Here is a 25,294-nt window from a genome sequence, read left to right as displayed (position 1 = left end):
TAGTAAACTGAATAAGTTTAAACGAATAAATTTTGATTTTTTATTCAAAATTTCACACACATGTCTCATAAAAGGATAAAAAAAATGTAAAGATTTATAGGATGATTGCAGAAAAATAAAATTTTGATCATCTTAGAAAGTTTACAATTTCTTAATATTTTAGAAAATTGACATTTGCATCATTTACAACCAAAATAGGTCAAAAGTATAAACCAATCTAGGTATCCATTTTTTTTTTTTTTTTTTTTTGCTATCATTTGCCCTTAAGTCTTGGACACTGAGAACGAGTGTTTCATGCTAGACACTGTAGTCTGATAGCGTGTGTTTTGGTTGTTGAAGAAATCCCAATAAGCTTATACAAACTGACATTAATGGAATCTTGATGGCTTTATAGGTTTTAAAGAGAATGGCCACGGCCACTGGAATATTTACCGACTCCAGGAGTGCACTTACTCCAAATTCACTCCCACTGGTATTTTGTCATCATTATCTCACACTAACATTGCCTCCTTTTCGAAATGTTTATAAGACCTCATCTGCATGCATGAAAGGTTTCCATGTAGTGTAAAATCACTGGGACGCTGTTCCCATTTTAATAATTTCTTCATAAATGGTGAAGGCATTTTGATTTTATATAAAAAAAATTATGATACAGACTTACTGTGTTTATAATTTAAGCAGCTGCTTCTGAATAACAAAAAAAAATCAATTTCAAAATATTATCTCTTTTATGTGAAAGAGGAATTAATATTGGTATTATAATAAAACGACTTGTATTCATCAAGTATTTGTGTATATTTATAATGGATTCAGTTGATTCTTTCGTCCATTGGCACAAAAGCGGTCTTTAAAAATTGTGTGGAATGTTATTATTGTATCAGCAATGATTTGAGCGAAATTACGCTTCATTTTCGTATTGATTTGCGTACTTTAGTCTCGGAAACCATAGTTTGATGTTACGTTTTATTAATTACGTAGAATTTAATTGATTCTTCTCCAGATAAGCTTCATTAAATGATATTAAGGGCGACATGGTGAAATCTGTCAATAAATGATATCAAGATTCACCTGTTAGCTTTCCAGGTAGCATCCATTGCCCAAAGAGGCCAATTTTAGTTGACAGCGGAACGATCGATGACAAAATCTCTTATCCAAGCGCTTCGGTTTTCCAATAGTTGATCAAGCTAGCTTCAGTGTGATGACATCAGAGAATGGTCTTCAGATGCATGAAGACACCAACAAAGGCTGAGGTTGTGCGGGGGGAGTACTTGGCTGACCTGTGATCTTAACAGGGAGAAATGTCGGGGACAATGAATGGTGCCACAGCAAACGGCGCTCGAAGACCACAAAGTTTATATGGCGACCTAGAGGAGGAAAAACTAAGTTTGAAAATTGACAGTCTCTCATCTCAACAAAGAACACCCGGTTTTGTTTATGTTCTGACTTTTTTCTCTGCTCTCGGAGGATTTTTGTTCGGATATGACACTGGTGTGATTTCTGGTGCAATGATTGTCCTCCGCGATGAGTTCCAATTGTCTCTAGTTTGGCAGGAATACATTGTCAGCGTCACAGTGGCTGCTGCAGCCCTTTTTGCCCCCATTGGAGGCTTTCTGAATGACCGACTCGGAAGGCGACCGGTGATCATGGCGGCCAGTGTGGTTTTTACAGTGGGGGCCCTCTGTATGGCGATTGCAGGCGATAAATACTTGCTTTTAGCAGGACGAATAGTTGTCGGTGCTGGAATAGGTTTGTATGAATTTTCATTTATTGATTTTTTACAGATATATGGTTAGAATCAGTTTAAATACGGTAGAATAAAAGAGAACTTTCTTCTTGAATTTTTGAGTCAGAGACTGGTATGAAACGGTCTTTTAGAGAATGTAAATAGGCCTATATCTTAGAACAAGAAACGATCATAGACGTTTCAACTGTATAATCTTAATTCAATGTTTAATTGGTATATGAAAACTGTTATACCAACACAAAATTTTCGTGAAACGTATGTGCATGTTTTCCAATCCCGTCTCACATTTACATCATCAGTTTCTTTATTTGTAAAAAGAAAATGTATACCTATTCAAAATAAACAGTTCTGTAGAGTAATAGTAAGAGCATTCCGTACTCCTACACCTCCTATTTAGATTCACTAAATTGTTAATATTATTTCTTGATTTCATAAACAATCTATGGACCAACTCATACATGTATCTATATACCGGTAAATTTTTAATATATCACCTTATATTTGCTGACTTATAGCAAACACTTATGCAACACAATTTTAATTTTAAACCATAAAATGTTTTTATCTTTTAAAACTCTGTGGTATGAATTGAAGGCGTCGATCATTTATGACGTCACAATGAAATTTCTTTCTATTTATATGATTTCACAATGAAGTTGTGGTCATATGACGAACTGTATCTATTCAGTGATAAACGCTCACATGGTAATACGAAGTATTCAATGATAATTACATCAACGCAAAGTTATTGAATATTTTTCCATTCTCTTCAACGTATTATTGTATCAAACATCTATTTAATGCATTTAAGATTTTTAAAAAAGCTTAATTATGTATCTGTCCTTCATAGATCTATCTCATGCGTTCATGAAACTAATAACGTGCGTCAGAGAGTTGTACAGGGTTCGTCATGTTGAAATACGGACAAGACAAGTGTAAATTATCACTTCTACAGTTGTGGTAGAGTCTTAATATCATGTTCTTAAATGATAAGATTAGGGTTTAACCTAATTTGATGACTTTTGTTGGGTAATCGATTGCCTCCGTTAATGACGTCCCTTCAGGAACACAATCAACACCTTAAGAAAGGATCGCTGAGTTTCCCTTGGCTCAATGCAACCGCTAATCAAGAGAATGAAAATGGCCCAAATGGTTTCCGAATCGCTGGGAAACCTCTCTATAACTCAAGACAGCCCATCCGAATTTATTTAATTTTCTCTAACATCTTTCTGTTGCTGGTGTTAAATGTTTCAAATGGTGTGTTATATTATTATTATTCTATTTTATTTTTTATGCTTTTAGCTTCGTTTACAGAAGTATAATTATACTGAATATATCCTTTTAAATTGTCGATATGCAAGCTAGGGTTCTTAGGATCAAGATTTACTCCTGATATACCCGTATCTTCTGCCTGGTTTTAAAGTTACTCGCATTTAGTTACGACCAGGACTGAAGGTTACAGTACATAAGACAGGAAAAAATTTTGCACGCAATGCCGCGCACATCGATGCTACTTCCTAATGACTCTTGAAGGATAAAATCAATCCATCGATATTTAGGGAGGTTTTTTTTACCATCAGAATTAAGTTGAAGTGTTTTAACTTGCCAACAGAGCAAATGCGCCATGATTGGGGCACCGTCTTCATTAATTGTCAAATGCTAGGAGCTATGGAGACAAGGTTCCCGACATTACCATATTTATTTGTTTTTCTGTCCCTGTAATCGTTTGTCGTTGTCTAATCAACGTTTAAGAGGCAGTGCTCGCAGAATTTTGATCATTGCCGCTACTGGCTTTATCCTTAGGTCTGTCAATAGACGATAGTAAAAATAAAAAAAAGAAATAAGTAGCGTTTTTATAGAATTTACTCACGTGATGCAATTTTAAAGTGCTTTCGGTGAGAAATATCACATTAGGTTTGACAAAGCCGAAAGAGTGATACATAAATTTGAAAAATGTTTCTTGCTTATAATATATATATATATATATATATATATATATATATATATATATATATATATATATATATATATATATATATATATATATATATATATATATATATATATATATATATATATATATTGTATGTGAGGGGGTGTGTGTTTTATAGCCATTTTTTATAATTCATTTATGTTAATCTTTAGATTTTGCTTTTCGATCACAACTACGTCATTCGTTTGTCTTTTTTCCATTTTCGTCAGCAAAATCCAATTTATTAATCTAGCTTCCTAATCGATTTGGTTCTAGTTCGATTTTTATCCTAGGGAAAAAATGACTAACACAATCGAGCAGGATTTAGAGCAACACAACTATTTTGATTAGAATAGAATTACATAGATTGACCTTTTTTCCAAATTGTGTTTTTCTCCTGAAAGCTTTTCTTAAAATATTTAGATGAAGATTTCATCAACGTAGTTGGTTATGTCAGCTTGTATTCAGTTTTATTTATTGATAGGTATTTTTTTTATTGGATACTATTACTAAGGTGTGTTATTGAAAAATACATAATATTGCATTTCCAGGTTAAATGCATTAGATTTTTTAATTAAAGATTGTTTTAAATATTGCTTGGTGCATTATGAGATTTTTTTTAATCTTTAGTTGAGCATAAGGTATAGGAATGACTTTGCACTTTTTCAATTTTTAATCTTACTACCTTGAAGTAACACTAGCTTTTCATCTTGTGTTTACTACTGTTGGAAATTGGGATGTCTTCCTGTTCAATTTCCTTTAAGATGTCTGCGGAAATTTGATATCAAGTTATACGTGTACCCCCTTTCGTTTGATGTCCACCTGTTATCGTGAATCATGAACTTTTCTCCTTATCTAGTCTGTCTTATTTCTACTGCTTTTTGGAAATGTTCTTCAGTCATTCTATGCTCTAAATAAAACTAGTCTGTTGTGTGTGATAGGTAGAACTAGCCTGTTGTACCAGGTAGAACTAGCCTGTTGTGTGATAGGTAGAACTAGCCTGTTGTGTGTGATAGGTAGAACTAGCCTGTTGTGTGTGATAGGTAGAACTAGCCTGTTGTGTGATAGGTAGAACTAGCCTGTTGTGTGATAGGTAGAACTAGCCTGTTGTACCAGGTAGAACTAGCCTGTTGTGTGTGATAGGCAGAACAAGCCTGTTGTGTATGATAGGTAGAACTCGCCTGTTTCATGTGTGATAGGTAGAACTAGCCTGTTGTGTGTGATAGGCAGAACTAGCCTGTTGTGTGATAGGTAGAACTAGCCTGTTGTGTGATAGGTAGAACTAGCCTGTTGTGTGTGATAGATAGAACTAGCCTGTTGTGTGATAGGTAGAACTAGCCTGTTGTGTGTGATAGATAGAACTAGCCTGTTGTGTGTGATAGGTAGAACTAGCCTGTTGTGTGTGATAGGTAATACTAGCCTGTTGTGTGTGATAGATAGAACTAGCCTGTTGTGTGTGATAGGTAGAACTAGCCTGTTGTGTGTGATAGGAAAAACTAGCCTGTTGTGTGTGATAGGAAGAACTAGCCTGTTGAGATAGGTAGAACTAGCCTGTTGTGTGTGATAGGCAGAACTAGCCTGTTGTGTGTGATAGGTAATACTAGCCTGTTGTGTGTGATAGGTAATACTAGCCTGTTGTGTGTGATAGGAAGAACTAGCCTGTTGTGTGTGATAGGTAAAACTAGCCTGTTGTGTGTGATAGGTAGAACTAGCCTGTTACACGTGTGATAGGTAGAACTAGCCTGTTTTGTGTGATAGGATTCATTATTATATTTTCAACAGTAAAATACTGTAATTTATTTATTGAATTAAATTGATATTCTGACACATTATGAAAAGGTAGGCCTGTCAAAATGGTATTTTCACAGTGTGAGAATATCAGAAGTGCGGCAAAACTTTCGATTTTCCTTCCCTTCACGAAGAGTGTTTTTTTTTTTTTTTTTTTTTTTTTTTTTTTTAAACTCCCTTGCCTATCATAGGATAGAGAAAGTAAATGAACCATCCTGACAGAGAATAAAATTGCCAAGGTTTCTCCAAATATGTTTATAAAAATCCATGTTTACAACGTTTTTTCAATCTCTCAATCGCTTAGCTATGACGTCTAAGCCACTTAACTATGACGTCACAGCCTATGACAATGTTTTATGAAAAGATCTGAGGCAAAGTGTGACAGGATTTTTTAATATTTTTACGAGTGCTTCGCACTCGTGAAAATATCAAAAAAAAAAAAAAAAAAAAAAAAAAAAAATCCTGTCCCACTCGTGAAATAAATTCCATATTCATCCACAAAACATTGAATTATCCTCCATGTAAATGACTCAGTACTTAGCAAAACGACGATGCAACTCTTCGCTGCAATAGTTAAACCTCTTTTTGGGAAATTCAATATGTAATTAAATATTTTTATATGGTAATACTCTCTAATGTAACCGTATGCAGCTAACTATTCTTATTGCTCACTAGTTTAAATAGTGGATATAACGGTGTGCAGTTTCTGTAGATCATAATTTTGAATACATTTGTGTGCAGTTTGCTATTCTTATTACTCTGTAGTTTTTAATTGTGACTACATGTATGTGTGCACCTAACTATCCCAATTACGCTGTAGTTTATAATTGTGACCATGTGTGTAGTTTACTAATCCAATTGCTCTTTTTTTAAATTGTGACTACAGTGTATAATGTTGTGCAGTATCTTTTTAATTTTTAATATGTCTCTATGCATTTTGTTAGTTTGATTACCCTATTTCTATTATTATATTGTGGGTTTTTTTCATTGTAATTATAACGTTGTCCAGTTTACTATTCTAATTACTTAATTTTGAAAAAAAAATGTGTACAATTTGCGATTGTAAAAACTTAAGTTTTCTCCCCACGCTCATTATTTCTCAGAGACTTAAATCCACTATCAGCATTTACTCCATTTTTAGTATTTATTCTACTCACAGACTTTTACTCCACTCTCATTATTTGCTGCAATCCACTCTCAGAATTTACTCCACTAAAATATCTACCCCACTCTCAGTATTTACTCCACTCAGATATCTACTCCACTCTCAGTATTTACTCCACTTAAATATCTACTCCACTCTCAGTATTTACTCCACTCAAATATCTACTCCACTCTCAGAATTTACTCAACTCAGATAATTACTCCACTCTCAGTATTTACCCCACACAAATATCTACTCCACTCTCAGTATCTGCTTCACACAACAACTCACTATCAGTATTAACTCAACTCCACCTTCGTATTTACTCCACTCTCAGTATTTGCTTCACACAACTCACTATGAGTATTTACTAAACTCCACCCTCGTATTTACTCCACTCTCAGTATTTACTTCACGCAACTTACTCATAGTATTTACTCAACTCCACCCTCGTATTTACTCCACTCTCAGTATTTACTTCACAAAACTCACTCACAGTATTAACTCAACTCCACCCTTGTATATATTCCACTCTCAGTATTTACTTAACAAAACTCACTCACAGTATTAACTCAACTCCACTCTCAGTATTTACTTCACGCAACTCGCTCTCAGTATTTACTTAACTCCACCCTCGTATTTACTCCACTCTCAGTATTTACTCTTCAGTACATGTATTTACTTCACACAACTCACTCACAGTATTGAGTTGTTCGCGCGAGAAGGGAGACATCAGTATATTGGGACCGTCAATGGGTGCTGTTTTAAGATGTTTACTGATTTCACATGATATGTGTATGTTCCTAAATGAACAGATCTTCATGAGAAAATAGAGCAAAAACAAATCCAGTGTGGAAAAAGAAACACGGAGTTGGGCTACAAGCAGCAATTCGGAAAGGACTTAACAAATCTAATGTAGGACTACGATCTAATTACAAAAGAGGCTAGGCCGTCAAAAATCGACAGAGAACAGGAAATATCATCGTTAAATACTGTTCCTCATTATGTTTCTATTTAGAGAAACCTATATCCACTTGGGAAATATTACACCAAAACAATCTCGGCGGAGATCTACATCTCCAAAAGATGTTCATCAGTTGAGTTGTGAAGGGCTATGAATAATGAATGCACTGATGTAACGCAAGTACTGCAAAAAAACGCTGAACAGCAAAAACATCTAATGCCAGAAACTGCATAGAATTAGGCATGCCTACATGTTATCATTTTGACGCCTCTGATTTAAAGGGAATAATGGTGCTCCTTGTGTTGCCATTACAGAATCTAACATTGACTTTGCCAATAATTTGACTGCTAAAATTTGCATTGCACAATATATGTTTACCATTGACAGTGAGACAAATGATGGTCTGGCAAGCAATTTCAAATCAATTTTTTCTTAGTTTCTTTGGGAAAAACACAATAAAAGTAATTGAAAAAGAACACTTTAGTTAATTGTGGTTTTCAGTTTAATGAATTTGTTTTGTCTAAATTGATGTTTTTAAATATGCGTCATGATCTTGACGTCGTGCATAAGTTCAAAAAGATTTCATTTAAAATTGAAAAGAAAATATCTATCACAATACATTGAAAATACCAACGAGAGAGGAAATACTCTTGTGTATTTTTTGATTGATTTAATTTGCATGGATACTGTAAAATACATGTATAATATCCATCTGTTTATTCTTCTACTATCGGTCTTTCGAATGAGACCGTATTTATAAACACTGGTCCCGTGTTGCAGTAGATTCTGGTAGAAAAAAAAAATCCTTCAATTTTGTGACAAAAGTAAAAACTTCTCGAGGGGATATCAAACAAACAAATAACCATGCACTTTTCCTCTAATAAGGAAATATTGACAAATACAGTTTTCCCATTGGATTGATAACGATGAATAACGTCACTTAAGGACAGATGATACAAACTTTTTTTTTCAAGAACCATGAAAATAACAACTTTAGTCATTTTTATATTAGTAAAATGAAATTTTAACCAAATAATTTTTTATTCAAACTTTCACTAAAAAAACAAACAATCCTATAGAGTAGTAAAAATGTATATATTTATAAGGATGATTGCAGAAAGGTAGAATTTTGATCATGAAAGAAAGTTTACAATTTCTTAATATTTTAGAAATTTGACATTTGCATCTTATACATGTACAATCAAAATAGGTACAAAATAAATATACCAATCCAGGCATCAATGTTACTGTTTGTAATATCTGTTACTAAAGAGGTCCTCTCTGTGTGATAAAAACTCACACAATTAACCGAGAATTATGAACAAAAAATAAAAAAAAAATATAATATAATATAATATAATATAATATAATATAATATAATATAATATAATATAATATAATATATACTTCACCAAAGTACACCAGAGAGATTGGACGGATTCCATAGGGTCCGGAGAGAGAGAGAGAGAGAGAGAGAGAGAGAGAGAGAGAGAGAGAGAGAGAGAGATGTTACATACATGTATGCACATAATATTTAAATACATATTTTTAAAAAAAATCATGGGAAATAATTCCTTCTAACATAAGATTCAATCATTGTAAATGAGTTTGCTAGAGTCGAATGTACTTCATCATAGACGAGCATATGTTTCTGTTTGCAGGAGACATTGTAATCGCAGAGCTCAGGAAATATCACCACAACGTAATCTTTTCATGTCAATATTTAATCAAAGCACTTTGAACCAAAAGTAGTGAATTGTAATCAATATATTGCATTTATTCAGAAGAAGAGAAAAATGTTTGTTAAATAATGGAATGTTACAAGAGTTGGCTAAAGGGAATTAATATTGAGATAAAATTTGTCCTTAATCAATCATGTTTTGTTATTTTTGTCTTTATATTCAAATCCCTTGTAACAATTACATACCATTAAACTGAAAACACACTTACCATTACATCATAAACTGAAACAAAGGGAAGACAAATCTTTAATGTTAAAATTACTGACAAAATGAAGCCATAATTTTGACTGCCAGTCGCAAGATATATATATATATATATATATATATATATATATATATATATATATATATATATATATATATATATATATATATATATATATATAATTGTGTGTGTGTGTGTGTGAGGGTGTGTGTGTGTCAACGAGTACCCGTTTAACCGGTAAAATCGTCGAACGATGCGAGTATCGGTTAGTAAAACTGCTACTCGGTTACTTGGATACATAGACAAAAGTAGAAAAGAAATGTTATTTTGTTCAGAAATGAAAACGTCCATTATTTTACTTACCGTTATTTAGACTTAAATTGAATCTAGCGTTTAACAAACACGACCGATCTGTTTTGATAACACGTAGTTTTCACTGTTTATATATTTGTAAAAGCTTTGGTTGCCAAGGGGTATACAATGTACGGTAAAAGACCAGGGTTAATTATAAACACCTCACTTATACTGTACTAGTCCGCAGTACAGGATTAATTTTAAACAAGATGCCTCCACAACCATCAAAAGCATAGATTCCGAAATATTTTAAAAGAATTTAAATCCGAAAGGTGTAAAATATGTAAAGTGAAATTAGCATACACGGAAATGAAACTAAAGCAGCGTTATATTTAGGACACCTCGCAAAAATTGCCAACTATTACGGTATAGAACAAATTCATTTAGAAGCTTTAGTTTGTCTTTTTGTAATTTAGAATAAATAAATGAAGTGCAACTACTGCATTTGCATTTGATATTGGCCGGTATATGAAATTTAATGATAAACATGGAAATTGTAACGACGTTACATATATTACAGTTATTATTGAATATATACCGTGAGCAAGGGTAGAAAAACCATCCGAGTAACCGGTCAGGAAATACATGAAATTCCTATTCTCCTTAGGAAATACATGTATTTACTGTTTTCAGATAGAAAATACATGTATTTACTGAATTTTTCAATACTTTTTACATGTATTTACTGACTGTGTTTTAGTGAGATAATTTAAAATATGAATCATAAAATATAAACAGATGCACAGTATATTCAATGCTTATATCGGATAGCATATCATGTGGATAAATAATATTTGAAATATACTTTTATTTATTTATAAAATAAAAAATTCATTAGTTGTGAATTTTAACAAAAATAAACATAATTATACATTGCTTTCATTTTTCTGGAGTTCATATCACAACATACTTAAACTAAGTTATTTTTATACTTTTTTTTAATTTAAAAAACTGAAATTGCTTACTGGCATTTCTTATTTTATTAGATATTCATATAATGCTACTTTGCATTTATTGACAGTGAATTTAAAACCCTCAAGCTTGTGATTTGCAAATAAAACAATTATGTTGTCTTTTGAAAAATGAAAAAAAAAAAAATTAAATACGTATATTCATTTTTTAAGTGATACGTATATTAAACCCACTCTGAATTTTTTTTTAATTTGTCGAAAAAGCTTGAGTCTTATTTTTGTTTAAACGTAGAAAATGAATTATTCTGTGCATAACTTCAAATTAAGTTTAAGTGAAACATTTTTATCAAAGCAAACGAGAAGAATTTTTTGAGAGGAACAATCCTTTAGAGTCTTTGAGGTAAATTCAGTTGATACACGAAAGTAATTTACAGAGGGAAAACAATTTTGTAAAATATTCTGTAAAAACAAAAATGAAAATCGATCGTTCACTATGTTTTTCTCTTCATTTGGCAGGAAAGATCCATTATACAGGCAAATTCATGTACAAAATCATTATCTAATGTTGAAATAAATTCCTAAATGTTCTCAACTGTTTTGAAATCCGATAATGCAAAAAGCCTTTTTTTTAAAAAATGCAGATGCTGCAGAAGTGATTCTCATTGAAGAAAAAATATACGAACCAATAATTTCTGAAAATCATAAATCCCCCCTTAAATATTGCTCTTTAAGAATAAAAGCATTTAAAATTGCCCCATAAGAAAATGGAGTGAAAGGGAATACATAGGTAAAATAGCAACGTTTCTTCAACATACATTTTCAAACAAACAATATATTCGTTGAATTACGTTTTAAAGCGTTAAATATTTAAATATGCCTCATATACGAGTATTTCAGTGTGTGTTCAATATTTCAAGTATATGATAAGCATTACTGCTATAATTTCCAGTCCCGACGCAATTTCAGGGGGGAGGCACAACCAAGTATTTCAAACATTTACAGTTTGGGGGGCACTACCAAAAAATCAGATATTATTATCGAAGGATGCACAAACGTGTTTTCTAAAGTATTCTATATATTATTGGGGGGGGGGGGGGTTGTCCCTAAGGCCATGATTTCGCGCTTTAAACACACAATTTCACTAAACATACATGTACGATAAACATATTGCTTTTTATACGATAAACATTATTATATTGGTATTTCACCTGTGTGTAGTATTCGATACCAACTATAAATGAATTAACTCTACGGAGGTAAATATATACTATCTAGTAAGGGCAACGCTCTTAAAGAATGGCAGCGCTTTAACTTGAAATTTCAGTGGAAAAATGATTTAAAGTAAGATCTTCAAAGGGGAAACAATAAAAGCCTATCAAAAGGGAAAACTTTAAAACAAACATAGTACTTTAATTAATAAAATGTAATGTGAAGATGAAATGAATGTAAAATTTTACAAAAAATGGAATATGTAATCATGGTATTTCATGTAGAATTAGCCTTTTCTTCACCTTCTTATTGTTTGTTATTAGGTTTGACTTCTACCACAATTCCCATGTACCTCGCGGAATGTTCTCCCGCTAATGAACGTGGTCGCTTGGTTTCCACGAATATCGCTATGGTAGCGTGTGGCCAGTTTGTTGCTAGTGTAGTAGATGGCATTTTTGGATGGTGCCAGTATGACGTGGGATGGAGGTATGATCTTGTTGGCCATTCAAGATTTTGGAAACATACTAATACAGTCATTTGAATTGTTACACATGTAAGGTGTCAATTTCAATTCAGATCCAGTATACTTGTGGTTAAGTGAAATATCCAAGCTGGAAGTCTAGATTTTGATGAACAATAATTCTGGACTTACAAAAGGCCCATGGGCTTAAAGGTCACCTGAGTCATGAGTTTCTCAGGCTATGACAAATTAAGTCCCAACTTAAGGAGGGATTTTTGTCTGGTTTTTGACAAAATGAAACATTCGCTTACGTTTGCTTATATGTTTAACATACATTGTATTTAGACGTAAGGGATTTAAAAGATCATATTTTTCTTTCCTTCTCATAATTGTACAACTATGAATAGAAATGCTAAACTGATTTTAAAATCTAGCAGGGATTTTATTTTTCGCGGAACTGCGGCGTATGAAAATATCTCCTTCTCTGCTCCTTAAAATTACTACAGAACAATGAATTTAGTTAAAATTTTGAAACAATCAAAGACTAAAAGAAATTTTTGAAGTGACTAAAATTAATAAATATGGACTTAAGTTTTAAAATATATGAAATAAATATGATTTTATAAACAAACTACAATCTTGTTTGCTTTTGAAAGTTTCCGATCGAAGAATAGATTTGAGCAAAATTAAAATTAGTCAAAAGTTTTTTAAAATTTGTTTTTTTGGTGTTTTTTTTTTCTTACTAAAACTTTTTGTGTCATTATCATTTTATATCTTTATATGGCTACTTCACCATATGTGAAAATAAGAAAAATTTAAATATACGTATAAAGCATATAAAAATAGCACATTCCCTAAAAGTTTAAGAAAATTAAAGGAAATTGGGGTAATCCAATATCTAGTTTAAGTATTCATCTTAATTTGGTAGCATCATCTGATAAACCTTATATGGTAATTTCTTTTCATGCAAAAAAAAAAAAACATATAATCTTTTTAAATGGAAGTAGGCGTCACATGATTAGCGACAGTAATTTTTTTTTATTCTTAATATCAAAGAAAAAGATAATGACCTTGACCTGACCTTGCTCCTAAAATAAAATGGTGAAAGTTAATTTATACCATCACTTAGTGATCCCTTCCTCAACTGTGGAAATTTCATGCATGTTTAAATACAGTAAATATGAGAAGAATCCCTACTTAACCTGGATCCCTAGTCTCTGTGACAAAAAAAATTACAGTATATTGAGGACTCTATATTCATTATCATATTTATGAAGCCTGTTTTCTAAACGTTCAAGTGTAAAGAAGACAAGTACATCATATAACAAATATCAATAACAGACCAACTTAGCCTCACCCTCGAACATGATCCCTAGACCCGGGAGACATGAATTACATGAATTATATATTTTTTGTAAGAAGATATCTGCTCATTATTAGCATGCAAACAATTTGCCTGCAGCAGGCCCGTAGCAACAGTTTCAAAAATAGGGGGGGGGGGGATCTTCCCAAAAAATCTGACAAGCAAAAGAAGAAGAAGAAAAAAACCTAAACTGAGCAAAAGTGGGAGGGGGCATCTTTCCAAAATTATCTGACAAGAAAAAAAAAAGATAATTTATTGTCCAAATCCTGGAATTCACCAGTGCTCGACCTTACAACATCAAAAAGTGGTGGTGGTGGGGGATGGGGCAACCAGCATCCTGTGCTGTCCAAGAGTAATGAAGATTTTTTAGTGTACTTTCAATCTATGACTAAGCATAACCATGGGGCCTGACAACTTTGTTCCCACTTTCATGTTACGATTGAAATCGTGGTCTTAATCGAGTAATCAAGGTGACCCTATCAAATCTTACTGAAATCACGCGCAATCTCAGGGATTGAAATTAAACCACTACCGACAGAGAATATATTGTAGTTTCTACTGACAGCCTACAGGCTTATAGCAAGAAGAAATACTTTGTTCAAAATCCCGCAAGAAGTAGATGTACGTCTTCACCCCAACCATTTTTTGGAAAAGCTTGAAAAATAACAATTTCATTAATTGACGTTTATTTTGAAACCTATAATACTATGTTATGGATATTGTACTTCAGATGCTCTTAATTCATTTCCGTCTAGGATAAAAGCAGCAAAATAAGCTAATATGCACATTTGGGGGGGGGGGGGGGGTGTTTAAAAATTCACAGGTACTTGGGTCTTGATTTATAAATATGTAAGTACCTTATTGATATGTAAAAAACGACTTTACTTTTTTTTTTTTACATATCAATAAGGTACATACATATGTATAAACCAAGACCCAAGTACATGTAACTGTGTAAAAAAAAAAAAAAAAAAAAAAAAGCTTTTAAAACGCTCTATTAATAGGCCGAGTATTTGATACAAAAGACTGTATTTAGAAAAAAAAAATGTATTGATTGAAGCACAAAATTTTACAGCTTTAGTTGTATTTGAACAATACTTTATTTATTAATTTTCTCTGTTCATGTAAGCAAGTTTATTACGAAGTACAAATTGTACTTCGGGTTCGTTGCCACGATGCTCTCAGTTACCGATAAATTTATTAGGAAAACCTACTACATATAAGTAAAAGTCTTTCGATATATATATATATATATATATATATATATATATATATATATATATATATATATATATATATATATATATATATATATAATATATAAACATATTCACAACTTATAGTATTATCAATGATTTACCATTATTTCAATGACCATTCACACAAAAGCTTTTTTTTTATGTTCATGCAGCTGTAATCGCCTCGTTTTTTTTTCTTTTTAACATCGGACTCGATGCTATATGATGTTCTAAAAGCTTCCGTCAATATTAAGATCGGTGAATGATGAAAATAATTTGCACATTTCCCTTTTTAATCGATTATTACAACATATTTCTTTTATATCATTTAAATCAAGTTTTGATTTAATATTTCAGTGATGACGTTTTATGAAATAAATAAACGATTGCTTGTTGTCAGTTTCATTAAAAATTGCCAGTAAACTTAGATCCGCCAACCGGAAACGCCACCGTACTCACGTTTTTATATTAATGCAATAAGTATTTTGATAGCCCAGTTACACATTAAATTGCTTATTTCTTTCCATAATCCTGTCATCACTAGAACACCATATCTTATCCTCCTTAAATGAATAAAAAGTCTGTAAAACAGTTTGTCGTGTGTTGCCACCTTTGTGACGTTTAATAATTTGTTTGAAATTCTCAAAAGTATTATTAAATAAATAAATAAATAAAAATTAACAATGGCATATAATTTTAGCAGACACAAAATATAAATATGAGAAATAAACCAATTTTGTACAGGGAGATAATCCAAGTTTCCAGTAATTACAACTTAGACTTAACAGAAAATTATAGTACATCACTATACAATATTTCAGACTTGAACATTCAAGGAGGACACTTATTGATTACAATAAAAAATTTTAAGTAAACTTAAATTTATTTCCTATTTCAAGGCTGTTTATAGAGAATGAAAGTAGACTTTTGATTAATGTACGATACTTACTATGGGAGTGAAATCTAAATATAGTTTACGGACATCATCTTGTATACAGTGTATTGTTAAAGGAGTAATTAAGAACTCTGGTGCACCCGTTTCGGAGTTTATTTGCAAAATTTATTAATTTATAAGTATAGATAAGATTTTTAGGTCAGTCGTGGCAATCGTAATGATCGTAAAAATTATAAGCATGCTTTTGTTTTTGACATGACCTAGACCATCCTTGGATGTGAACGCTGTACTGAGGCACTATAAATTTCACAACTTTGGGAAATGGTTCATTGATTATCATAATGTTTTAGGAAGAGGGGAAATTTTATCTTCAAACAAAATTAATTATACTCCTGTATATGTTTTTTAATTTCTCTTTTTCTACTTCTGTCCAACACCCGTTGATCAATGTTGAAAACTACTGTTATACTGTGTAATTTATACATATATCACTACTACATAAGGATGCCAACCGTTTAACTACTAGATTTCCAGGGGTAAAGAAGAGAAGATCGGATCAGTATTCAGGACCCAGAGAAACAAACACCAGGAAATTCCCTCTTTTCCATTAAATACTATTGGTTAGAATTGTTTATTTCGCAGGGAAGAAGCCGAAGTGATCGACGGACTACACAACGACGAATTGCAAGAAAGATAGCAATTATATATCAATTGATTGAGTAACTAACATTCTAGGTCAAAAAATATTGCTTGCTTAATGCTAGTGTGAAATCAGAAATGAATAAAAATCAGTTACGATCGAAACAGCCTATGTCTTTTACACTCCGATACCACATGGATACATCTACTACTTGTATATACACGCTATATAAACGCGAATTTTTATGTAAAACAAAATGATTAAATGATTTGAGAAACATGATGTGTAATAAAAAATAATTACTTTCCACAAAGTTTTACTTCATTTTTAACTGACGCAAGTTATAGCGTGTATATCTTTAAATATTGTATTAGGATAGCAAAGCACCCAATTAATTTTTCATTAAATGAAATCAGAAATGTTTAGATCATAACTGTGTTAAATCTTCTATCGAGTATTTTTATTACCATAATACATGATTTAATTAAATAAATGTGATTATAAATTCGCATATGTTTCACACAATTACAGTTAATACCTTGTATACCATATCAACATTAACCAAACTATAACTCGACTTTTTAGATACATGCTTGGATTAGCAGGCATCCCGTCTTTTGTTCAGTTTTTGGGATTTGTCTTCATGCCGGAAAGTCCCCGTTGGCTCATTATTAATGAAAGAGAGGAATATGCACGCCGTGTACTGCAGACAATGAGGGGTCACTTTGACATTGACGAAGAATTTGAAAGTATCAAAAACAGCTATCTAGAAGCACAAGATGGGGAGTGTAAGTAGTGTAAATTACAAGTTGTCACACCTTATAAAACTTAAAATGAAATTGCTTTTATATAATATTCAAATTACATTAATTTCAAAGCAACGATGACCACCAAATATAAAAAAAAAATTGTATGAAGAACTCTAATCAACAGCCACAACACCCGTGTTTATAAAAATGCTCCGGACACCGGCGGTAAGACGAGCCCTATTTGTTGGATGTAGCCTTCAACTCTTCCAGCAGCTTTCGGGAATTAATAGTGTTATGTAAGTGTGCTTTTCTTACTTTATCACAAAACTTCATTACTATTTGCATATCCGTATCTCACCCTAATTTACATTTCAAAAAAATGTACGAAGTAAAAACTTCATATAACTCAGATGAAATGTTAAAACAAATTATTTTTAAAACATTTGTTTACGATAATAAATTGATATGATTACACAGCGATATACTGTGGTTTCATTAATTCTCGTGGGATCAAATTTCATGGGTTTTATAAACAAGAGGCCAATGGACCTAGAATCGGTTTTCGGATAAATTGTAAAACCTGGAACTTCTGTTCTAGGCGTTTTATTATCTAGCTATTATAGATAAAATCTTGAAATTCCAAAGATGAGGCCCAGGGGCCACATTGCTCACCTTAGCAATGTGGCTATGAAAAAGCAGAAATCAAGTTCAGTCTTGAAAGTTCGAAAAGTTTAAACATAAAAGTGGGGGGGGGGGGGGGTGATTTGAACTAACTTGAATCTATACTTCATAGGCATGCTTTTGAATTAATATGACAAATAATGGCTTTGCTGTTCTTAAGAAGAAAGTGACCTACTTTGGATCAACATTTTTACTGATATATCCTTTGTATTCCTTTGTATAACTATGATCCCCTGTTATGGCCCCTCTATTCTCCTGGGGGGAGGGGTCATGAATTGAACAAATTTGAATCTACATTACCTGAGGATGCTTCCATTTAAGTTTGACCAATCATGGCTTTGCTGTTCTTGAGAAGAAGATTTTTAAAGATTTTTCCTCTGTATTCCTGTGTAAAATTTTGATCGCCCATTGTGGCCCCACCCTAGCCCCAGGGGTCATGATTTGAACGGACTTAAATGTACACTACCTGAGGATGCTTCCATATATCATAGCTTTGCTGTTCTTCAGAAGAAGATTTTTAAAGAGTTTTCCTATGTATTCCTATGTAAAACTTTGATTGCCCATTGTGGCCCCACCCTACCCCCGGGGGTCATGATTTGAACAAACTTGAATGTACACTATCTGAGGATGCTTCCATATAAATATGACTAATCATGGCTTTGCTGTTCTTGAGAATAAGATTTTTAAAGCTTTTTTCTATTCATTTCATTGTAAAACTTTGATCGCCCATTATGGCCCCACCCTAGCCCCGGGGGTCATGATTTGAACAAATTTGAATCTACACTACCTGAAGATGCTTCCATATTTTCAAGCACAGTGATTCTTGAGAAGAAGATTTTTAAATGCCATTAATTTTTCACTAATTCATAATTATCTCCCCTTTGAAGAAGGAGTGGCCCTTCATTTGAAAAAACTTAAATCCCCTTTACCCAAGGATACTTTGTGGCAAGTTTGGTTGAAATTGGCCCATTGGTTCTTGAGAAGAAGATGAAAATGTGAAAAGTTTACAACGACAGACAAATTTCAATCAGAAAAGCTCACTTGAGCCTTCAGCTAAGGTGAGCTAAAAACAGGTAACAATGGCTTACTTTCTGATTAACACACTCCGAGGACCGAAGATGCATCAACTGACAAAGTTTGATGATTCTAAGCCTCAAATCATTCGAATGATAAATATTTAGATATAGCCTATTTAGAAATAGCCATAAATTCCAAAAGTAGGTCACGGTGGCCTAATTTATAGTTGACACATTCCGAGGACCCAAAATGCATCAACTCACACTTGGCATCTGAAATATTTAAATATAGCCATGAAATTCCGAAGTAGGTCACTATGACCTACTTTTTGGTTGACGCACTCCGAGGACCAAAGATGCATCAACAGAAACGGTTTCATGATCTTAGACTTCACAATGTCCAAAATATACTTCTAAAACAATGAAAATGAATACCTGCAAAATTAAAATTGTAGGTAATTGTGACCTACTTATCAGTATGTTCCAAAATGCATCAATTTACAAGGTTTCATGATTTTAAACCTCTCATAATCAGAAATAAAAAACCAATATGTTTTGAAAAGGATTAGCCCTAAAATTCAGAAAGTAGTCAAGGTGATATACTTGTTTGGTTGACCCACTCAATAGAGCATTAACTGTCAGACAAGTTTTGATGATTATAGACATCAAACAAGTAATAGCTTTTCAAAAAGCTTGCCTGACTAATCAATCAATATCTATGGAACGTATAAGCAAGAGAGGTGCTAAACGTTTCCGTCATCAAGGAGCGACATAGTTGCGATACTTCATTACACAAGATGTACAATTGACTTTCTCAAATCTCATAACCAAATACTGCAGATTAACGAATATCTAAGACATGCCACTATTCAATCATTTATTAGTTAGCCCACGGGCTAGCTGACAAGTTACGTTGGGATGAAACTCTAAGTGCGATAGCGTAGATTATAATTTTGGGGAAAATAGTTAGATGATTCTAAAGAAATTCATATTACATGTACTCTCTTACTAGAGGGCACACTTCTCTGGTCAGTGATAGATTGATGAGACGGCCTCTTTTTATAGACTGGTCTGTTTTCCGTCGTTCTCGACGTCGAAGTAAATTATGAACAGTTTTAACTGCCTTTTCTTGAAGTGTTTGAGACAAAAATGCTTCAATGCTGCTCTATAGAACTCAAAGTAAATGGACTATACACTTTATAGATAGAGCAAAACAATATACTAATAACACCCCCCCCCCCCCCCCGGACGAAACTCACGCGCTGATGGTCTTCCCATATACATGTATTATAAATGAGTTTAAAAATACATCTTTATGTGCAGTTTTAAAATTGTTTAGTTTTTCTTTTCAATCGATTTCAGGACCTTTCTCATAATTATAATAACGTGCTTTTATATGAAATGAAAACTAGTACAGGTCATGATGTCTTCTTCATTTTGCCGATTCTTTGCTTAGAACCTTACGGGAGTTATGCCCATTCCTCTATGGGTACTGACCTACTATAGTCACTATCCTTGTTCATCACAAAGCATGAAATAATATGCTACTGGCTGACTTTCTAAGCTTTTTTAAAAACCTAACCTTGTAACGTACATCATTAATAAATGTAATATTGAAAGTAAAGGTGGGAAACAGACTGAATCAAGAAGGGATGTCCCATTTACTAGGTCGAGGGAGTTTGCTTATGATTGGACTAGTTCACTTATGGGATAAATAGTAAGAATAATCAGCAAATCCATTGGTTTAGTGTTGCCTGCCCATATACAATGTGTTCTTTTAAAAATGAGATAAAATTTACTGTTAATAAAAAATCTGAAGCTTAAGAATCAGGTTAAAAGAATAAACGTTATTTATTTCCATAGAAGTTATCACACCCATTCAATAGAACAATCCAAGAAAAAGGCGCGAAGATAATTTACATGTGACATTTGGCGCAAAATAATTGTGTCACCCCTTCTGTAGAAGGCAAATGGACTGATCCAGTAGTTTAGAAACGCAGAAAAAATGTTACACGGACATGCCTATACAAAGAATCGCAAAGAATAAACATGTACATGCCAAAAAACTGAAGGAATTAAACACATCATTATTTTGCATCAGCAGTACGATTATTTCTTCAGCAAACTGTATTTGTTTAAATGCAGGTAACAAATTCCAGTGTAAATCAGCTTCCAGAAAATCTAGTTCATTAAGAATGATCGCTTAGTTTCGGATCTTGAAAAAATTAATCCTTATACTGCCTGACGCACATGGCGTCAGGCAATGATCATTGTCACTGTGGCCTAAATTTGAGCCAACGTAACATAAGTTCTCAAGATGCATCAAATGACATGATTTGATGATCCTAATCCTCATAGTGTGCAAAATGAGTTTTTAACAAAATATCATTTTAGATGAAATTTGAAGTGATGCTGAGACCACGCTCTTTGTCCTTGGGTGATGCCTTAAACATTTTTTTTTCATCTACAATGTATCCTCATCCTTGTATGTAAGTTTGTTGATAATTTGCCCAGTGGTTCATGAGATGTTTTAGCAATCACTACTTACTTTTATATTTCCCCGATTATCTCCCCTTGTTTAAAGGTCACTTCCTATAATTAGTATAAATAAAGCCCTTGGCCCAAGGATATTCTGTGACAAATTTGATAAAAATAGCCAAGGGGTTCTTTAGATATGGTCAACTTCGCATGCCAGGTTATAGCATCAGCTCTTTGAGCTTTAATACATTTTCTGGAAATGTCAAGACAGCTACCTCGTCCTATTCTATGTAAATAATTACCTAATATTGTGGTCTGGTTCAACCATGAAAGCAGCAAAAATTGGTACTCTACGAAAAATAAAATGATGAAACCCAGTGCATATTTTTCATATTAATTACTTTTAAAATAAACGAATTATAATTACATTGTAAACTTCTCTGGATAACACTACCGATATTTGTTCCTTTAGGTATTACAGTGCCACAATAATACGGATGTCTGGTGTCCGGGGAGACGAGACCACAATTTGGTTGTCAGCCTTTACAGCAGCAGTTAATTTCATCTTTACGGTCTTGGGATTATTTTTGGTGGAGAGGATTGGTAGAAGAGCATTGACACTTGGGAGTCTCATAGGTTTAACATGGGAATACAAACAATTTATTTTTCATAACGACTTTCAATTGGACAGCAGTAGATAAAGTGAACTTTTGATTTCAGGCCAGCTTTAACATGCAGGTTTTCAATTCAAAATTCTGCACATCTCTTGAATACTCACTCTACGTAAAATATATCTAATCAGATTAGTGATTTTAGTAAGGTAGCGTTGCTGTCTAGACTTCACATACCGACTTTGTTTTAGGAGCGATTGTGAGTCTGGCTTGGTTAGCCATAGGGTTCCAACTCTCTGCAATGAACACGACTCCTATTACGTTAAGAGAGCAGACAGCAACGAGTTCGAAATGTCAAACATATTTGTAAGTTAATGTCCAATAGATGCATGACTTTGAATAATATATCTATAGTAAAATGCAACAAAGCTTTAGAGAACTGATTTAATCACGACGCTTCGAGCAATGGTTAACAGGAATGCACATAAATCGTTTTCAGTTTACTTGATTAAAACAGAGACTACATATTATATCTTAAGATTGCTTTAATTATATGATAATTTGATTTTTCTGATACGGGATTTGACCGTCTTAATAATGATATCAATTTTTCAAATCTTTTTACTCAGTGAGATGCTAAACAAACCCGGACAAACATAATTTAAAATGTGTGGACCTTATATTCCACAGAGACTGTAATTCATGTATGCGGGACTTAAACTGTGGCTATTGCTATATTGACTCGGACAATGGACCAGAAAATGGAACCTGCTTGAGAGCAAACTATGATGAGCCTTTTAAGGCCGTGGCTGGTCGATGTAACGATACTCACTTACAAGGAGATCTCACTTGGGCTTATGACTATTGTCCTACAAAGTTTTACTGGATGCCAATGATAGGCCTGGTTGCTTACCTCATATTCTTTGCTCCAGGTATAGAAGACTTTCAAATGTAAAATATGTTTTCAATGTGTTCCTTTAAAATCTATTGATTATGAAGTAATTAAATTATGTTTTAGGTATGGGACCAATGCCTTGGACAATCAATTCAGAAATCTACCCGTCCTGGGCTAGAAGCGCAGGGAATGCAGCGTCTACATTCACAAACTGGACAGTTAACCTCGCCATGTCTATGTCCTTTTTAAGCTTAACTCAAGCTCTCACACGGTTTGGTATGAAACAAGTTTGAATTCTACCAAGGTGAAATTCTTGATAACGAAGTTTTCAAGAAAATTACCTTATTGAATTTGTAAGACTATACGATTTTAAAAATTGTAAGTATTTTATTTTAATCAACAGCTTTAAGGGAAATGACTTTTAATTTTATAATTTCGCTTAATTCACAAGTTTTTTTTTCTCAAGGCACATTTTGGCTGTACAGCGGACTTGCCTTAATTGGCCTTATTGTGTTGGTGTTATTCCTACCTGAAACAAAAGGAAAAACTCTTGAGGAAGTAGAAGGTTTGTTTGCAAGGCCTTGGTGTGGTACAGGCCCCAAAGTAGACTATAATGTGGAAAATATACAGTATGTTCACATACGTGGACTAAATAGAGACGGCAGGGAATCTGAAATTGATTCACCAGACTGAGAATGTTCAAGCAGCTCTGTTTCTGCATTAACCGTTATAAAGAAAATACAATATCTTGATGGATGAGATAGGAAAGACCCAAGGCATCGCAAAGAAAAAAAAATCATTGGAATTTTGCAATGGTGTAGATGAAATATTATCACTGTTCATATATGACAAAAGTATAAATGACATAACTGGAAATTAATTCAAACAAATCACGTGATACAGGAATATGAATAATACCCCCATCCGATCCCCAAAATTGGTGCACCTGAAAAACAAGAAATGCATTTATTTAATATTTTATATGGAATTTTTTATTATATTTATTTCATCTAATAAGTATATAAGGATTGAAAACAGAGTCACTAATACAGTACGATGCAATTGTTTTTATATTAAACAATTTATTGTTTTATTATGTATGGTTTATCAATTGTTTTCATATTCATGTTTAAATCTTTTTCCTGGATCGAAGATGATAATTATTTTGATTAGTATTTTCGAAATGAAGATCAGATGCAACGCTATGAAAACTGTCCTGACTCTCTGGAGCCTCTAATTTACAATCACAGCCGTCAAGAAGCAGATCACATTGTATCCCCACGGACACGGCATTAATCACGTCAGTCTCGATTCCAGTGCTTCTGACGTAGATTTCCGTCTGAGATTCTTTGGAAGATCGCAATACAAATAAATCACTACATTTGCATTTTTTGTCATTTGTACAAGAGGATGACATTTGATTGCACGATTCCGTATTGTTCGTAATTTGTGAAGCTGTTCTTAAGGCTATTTCAATCTCTCCTGAGTCTGATAAATTAGCATTCCTCTGTATTTCACTATTATAACAGTGAATTTGTGCATTACCTGTCTCTTCCTTGACAACAGTAGTATTTTGTACTGAAGAACCTAAATCTTCAGATGGCTGCTTTACTGAGTTCTGTTCCTTTCCGTTTGTTTGAAGCTTAGGTAGAGAACACTGTTCTTTGGCATGCTGCGTTTCATTTTGATTTGAACATATTGACAAATCATTTTCTTTGTGATTGTCTGCATCAAAGTCAGTTGCTTCGTAATGTTCAACATATTTTTCAAGCTTGGCTGCTGCGGCTTTGAGCACAATCAAAGCATCATATTTCCTCTCAAAGAAGTCATCCATTTTACCAATCTGTGGTTAAAAAAAAAGATATATGAATTTCCCCCTCTAAATCGTTACGTCATCGAGACGTGAGACTATATTAGCTTTGCATGATTACATAATAAAAAAAAATAAAGCTGAACCTTTAACTTAAAATTTTTTTGACTTTACACTGGCCCAGTTCGTAATCCGAGAAATAAAGCAACACTATAAAAAAAACCCTTCTGGCCATTTTGTTTTGGGATTTAGTGATGTGATATAATCTTAAATATTATACTTTCAAGTAATTAGTTGAAACTAATTCGTCGAGAAACAAAGTTTTACACTATAACCCTCTCAATGAGGAAACCCGCCTTTCAGCATTGTAGAACTAAAAGCATCAGTCAACATTAATTGACTAAGGGTGATATGACCTAATGGGA

General features: G+C 33.0%; 2 protein-coding genes across 3 annotated transcripts in view; one reads left to right on the top strand and one right to left on the bottom strand.

The window, feature by feature from the left end:
- Nucleotides 1-1,152: 1,152 nt before the first annotated feature.
- Nucleotides 1,153-24,155, top strand: LOC133195829 (proton myo-inositol cotransporter-like). Its single transcript, XM_061331783.1, has 9 exons — nucleotides 1,153-1,746; nucleotides 12,357-12,519; nucleotides 17,215-17,417; nucleotides 17,563-17,674; nucleotides 22,026-22,189; nucleotides 22,416-22,530; nucleotides 22,855-23,096; nucleotides 23,183-23,335; nucleotides 23,526-24,155. Exons 1-9 carry the CDS (start codon nucleotides 1,299-1,301, stop codon nucleotides 23,750-23,752), a joined length of 1,827 nt encoding a protein of 608 aa, XP_061187767.1. The 5' UTR covers nucleotides 1,153-1,298; the 3' UTR covers nucleotides 23,753-24,155.
- LOC133195827 (uncharacterized) overlaps nucleotides 24,060-25,294 on the bottom strand; it is a 44,393-nt gene continuing 43,158 nt past the window's right edge. The window contains exon 9 of one of the 2 annotated variants that reach the window (XM_061331780.1): nucleotides 24,060-24,902. In XM_061331780.1, the coding sequence (XP_061187764.1) occupies nucleotides 24,189-24,902 (714 nt within the window). In that variant the 3' untranslated portion in view covers nucleotides 24,060-24,188. The remainder of the gene's footprint in view (nucleotides 24,903-25,294) is intronic. The other variant, XM_061331781.1, reaches the window with a different exon arrangement.

Source organism: Saccostrea echinata, unplaced genomic scaffold, assembly GCF_033153115.1.
Source record: "Saccostrea echinata isolate AGI-Se365-2 ecotype Australia unplaced genomic scaffold, CSIRO_AGI_Sech_v1 ptg000029l, whole genome shotgun sequence".
Classification (NCBI taxonomy): domain Eukaryota; kingdom Metazoa; phylum Mollusca; class Bivalvia; order Ostreida; family Ostreidae; genus Saccostrea; species Saccostrea echinata.
Note: the sequence above shows the minus strand (reverse complement) of the source record. Positions and strands in the feature narration are given on the sequence as shown.

Bases quoted from the DNA above. Each gene is read 5' to 3' on its own strand.
- LOC133195829 (XM_061331783.1), top strand. From the start codon at position 1,299: ATGTCGGGGACAATGAATGGTGCCACAGCAAACGGCGCTCGAAGACCA. The intron at 12,520-17,214 runs GTATGATCTTGT...TCGACTTTTTAG, and splicing joins CAGTATGACGTGGGATGGAG to ATACATGCTTGGATTAGCAG. The intron at 17,675-22,025 runs GTAAGTGTGCTT...TTGTTCCTTTAG, and splicing joins TCGGGAATTAATAGTGTTAT to GTATTACAGTGCCACAATAA.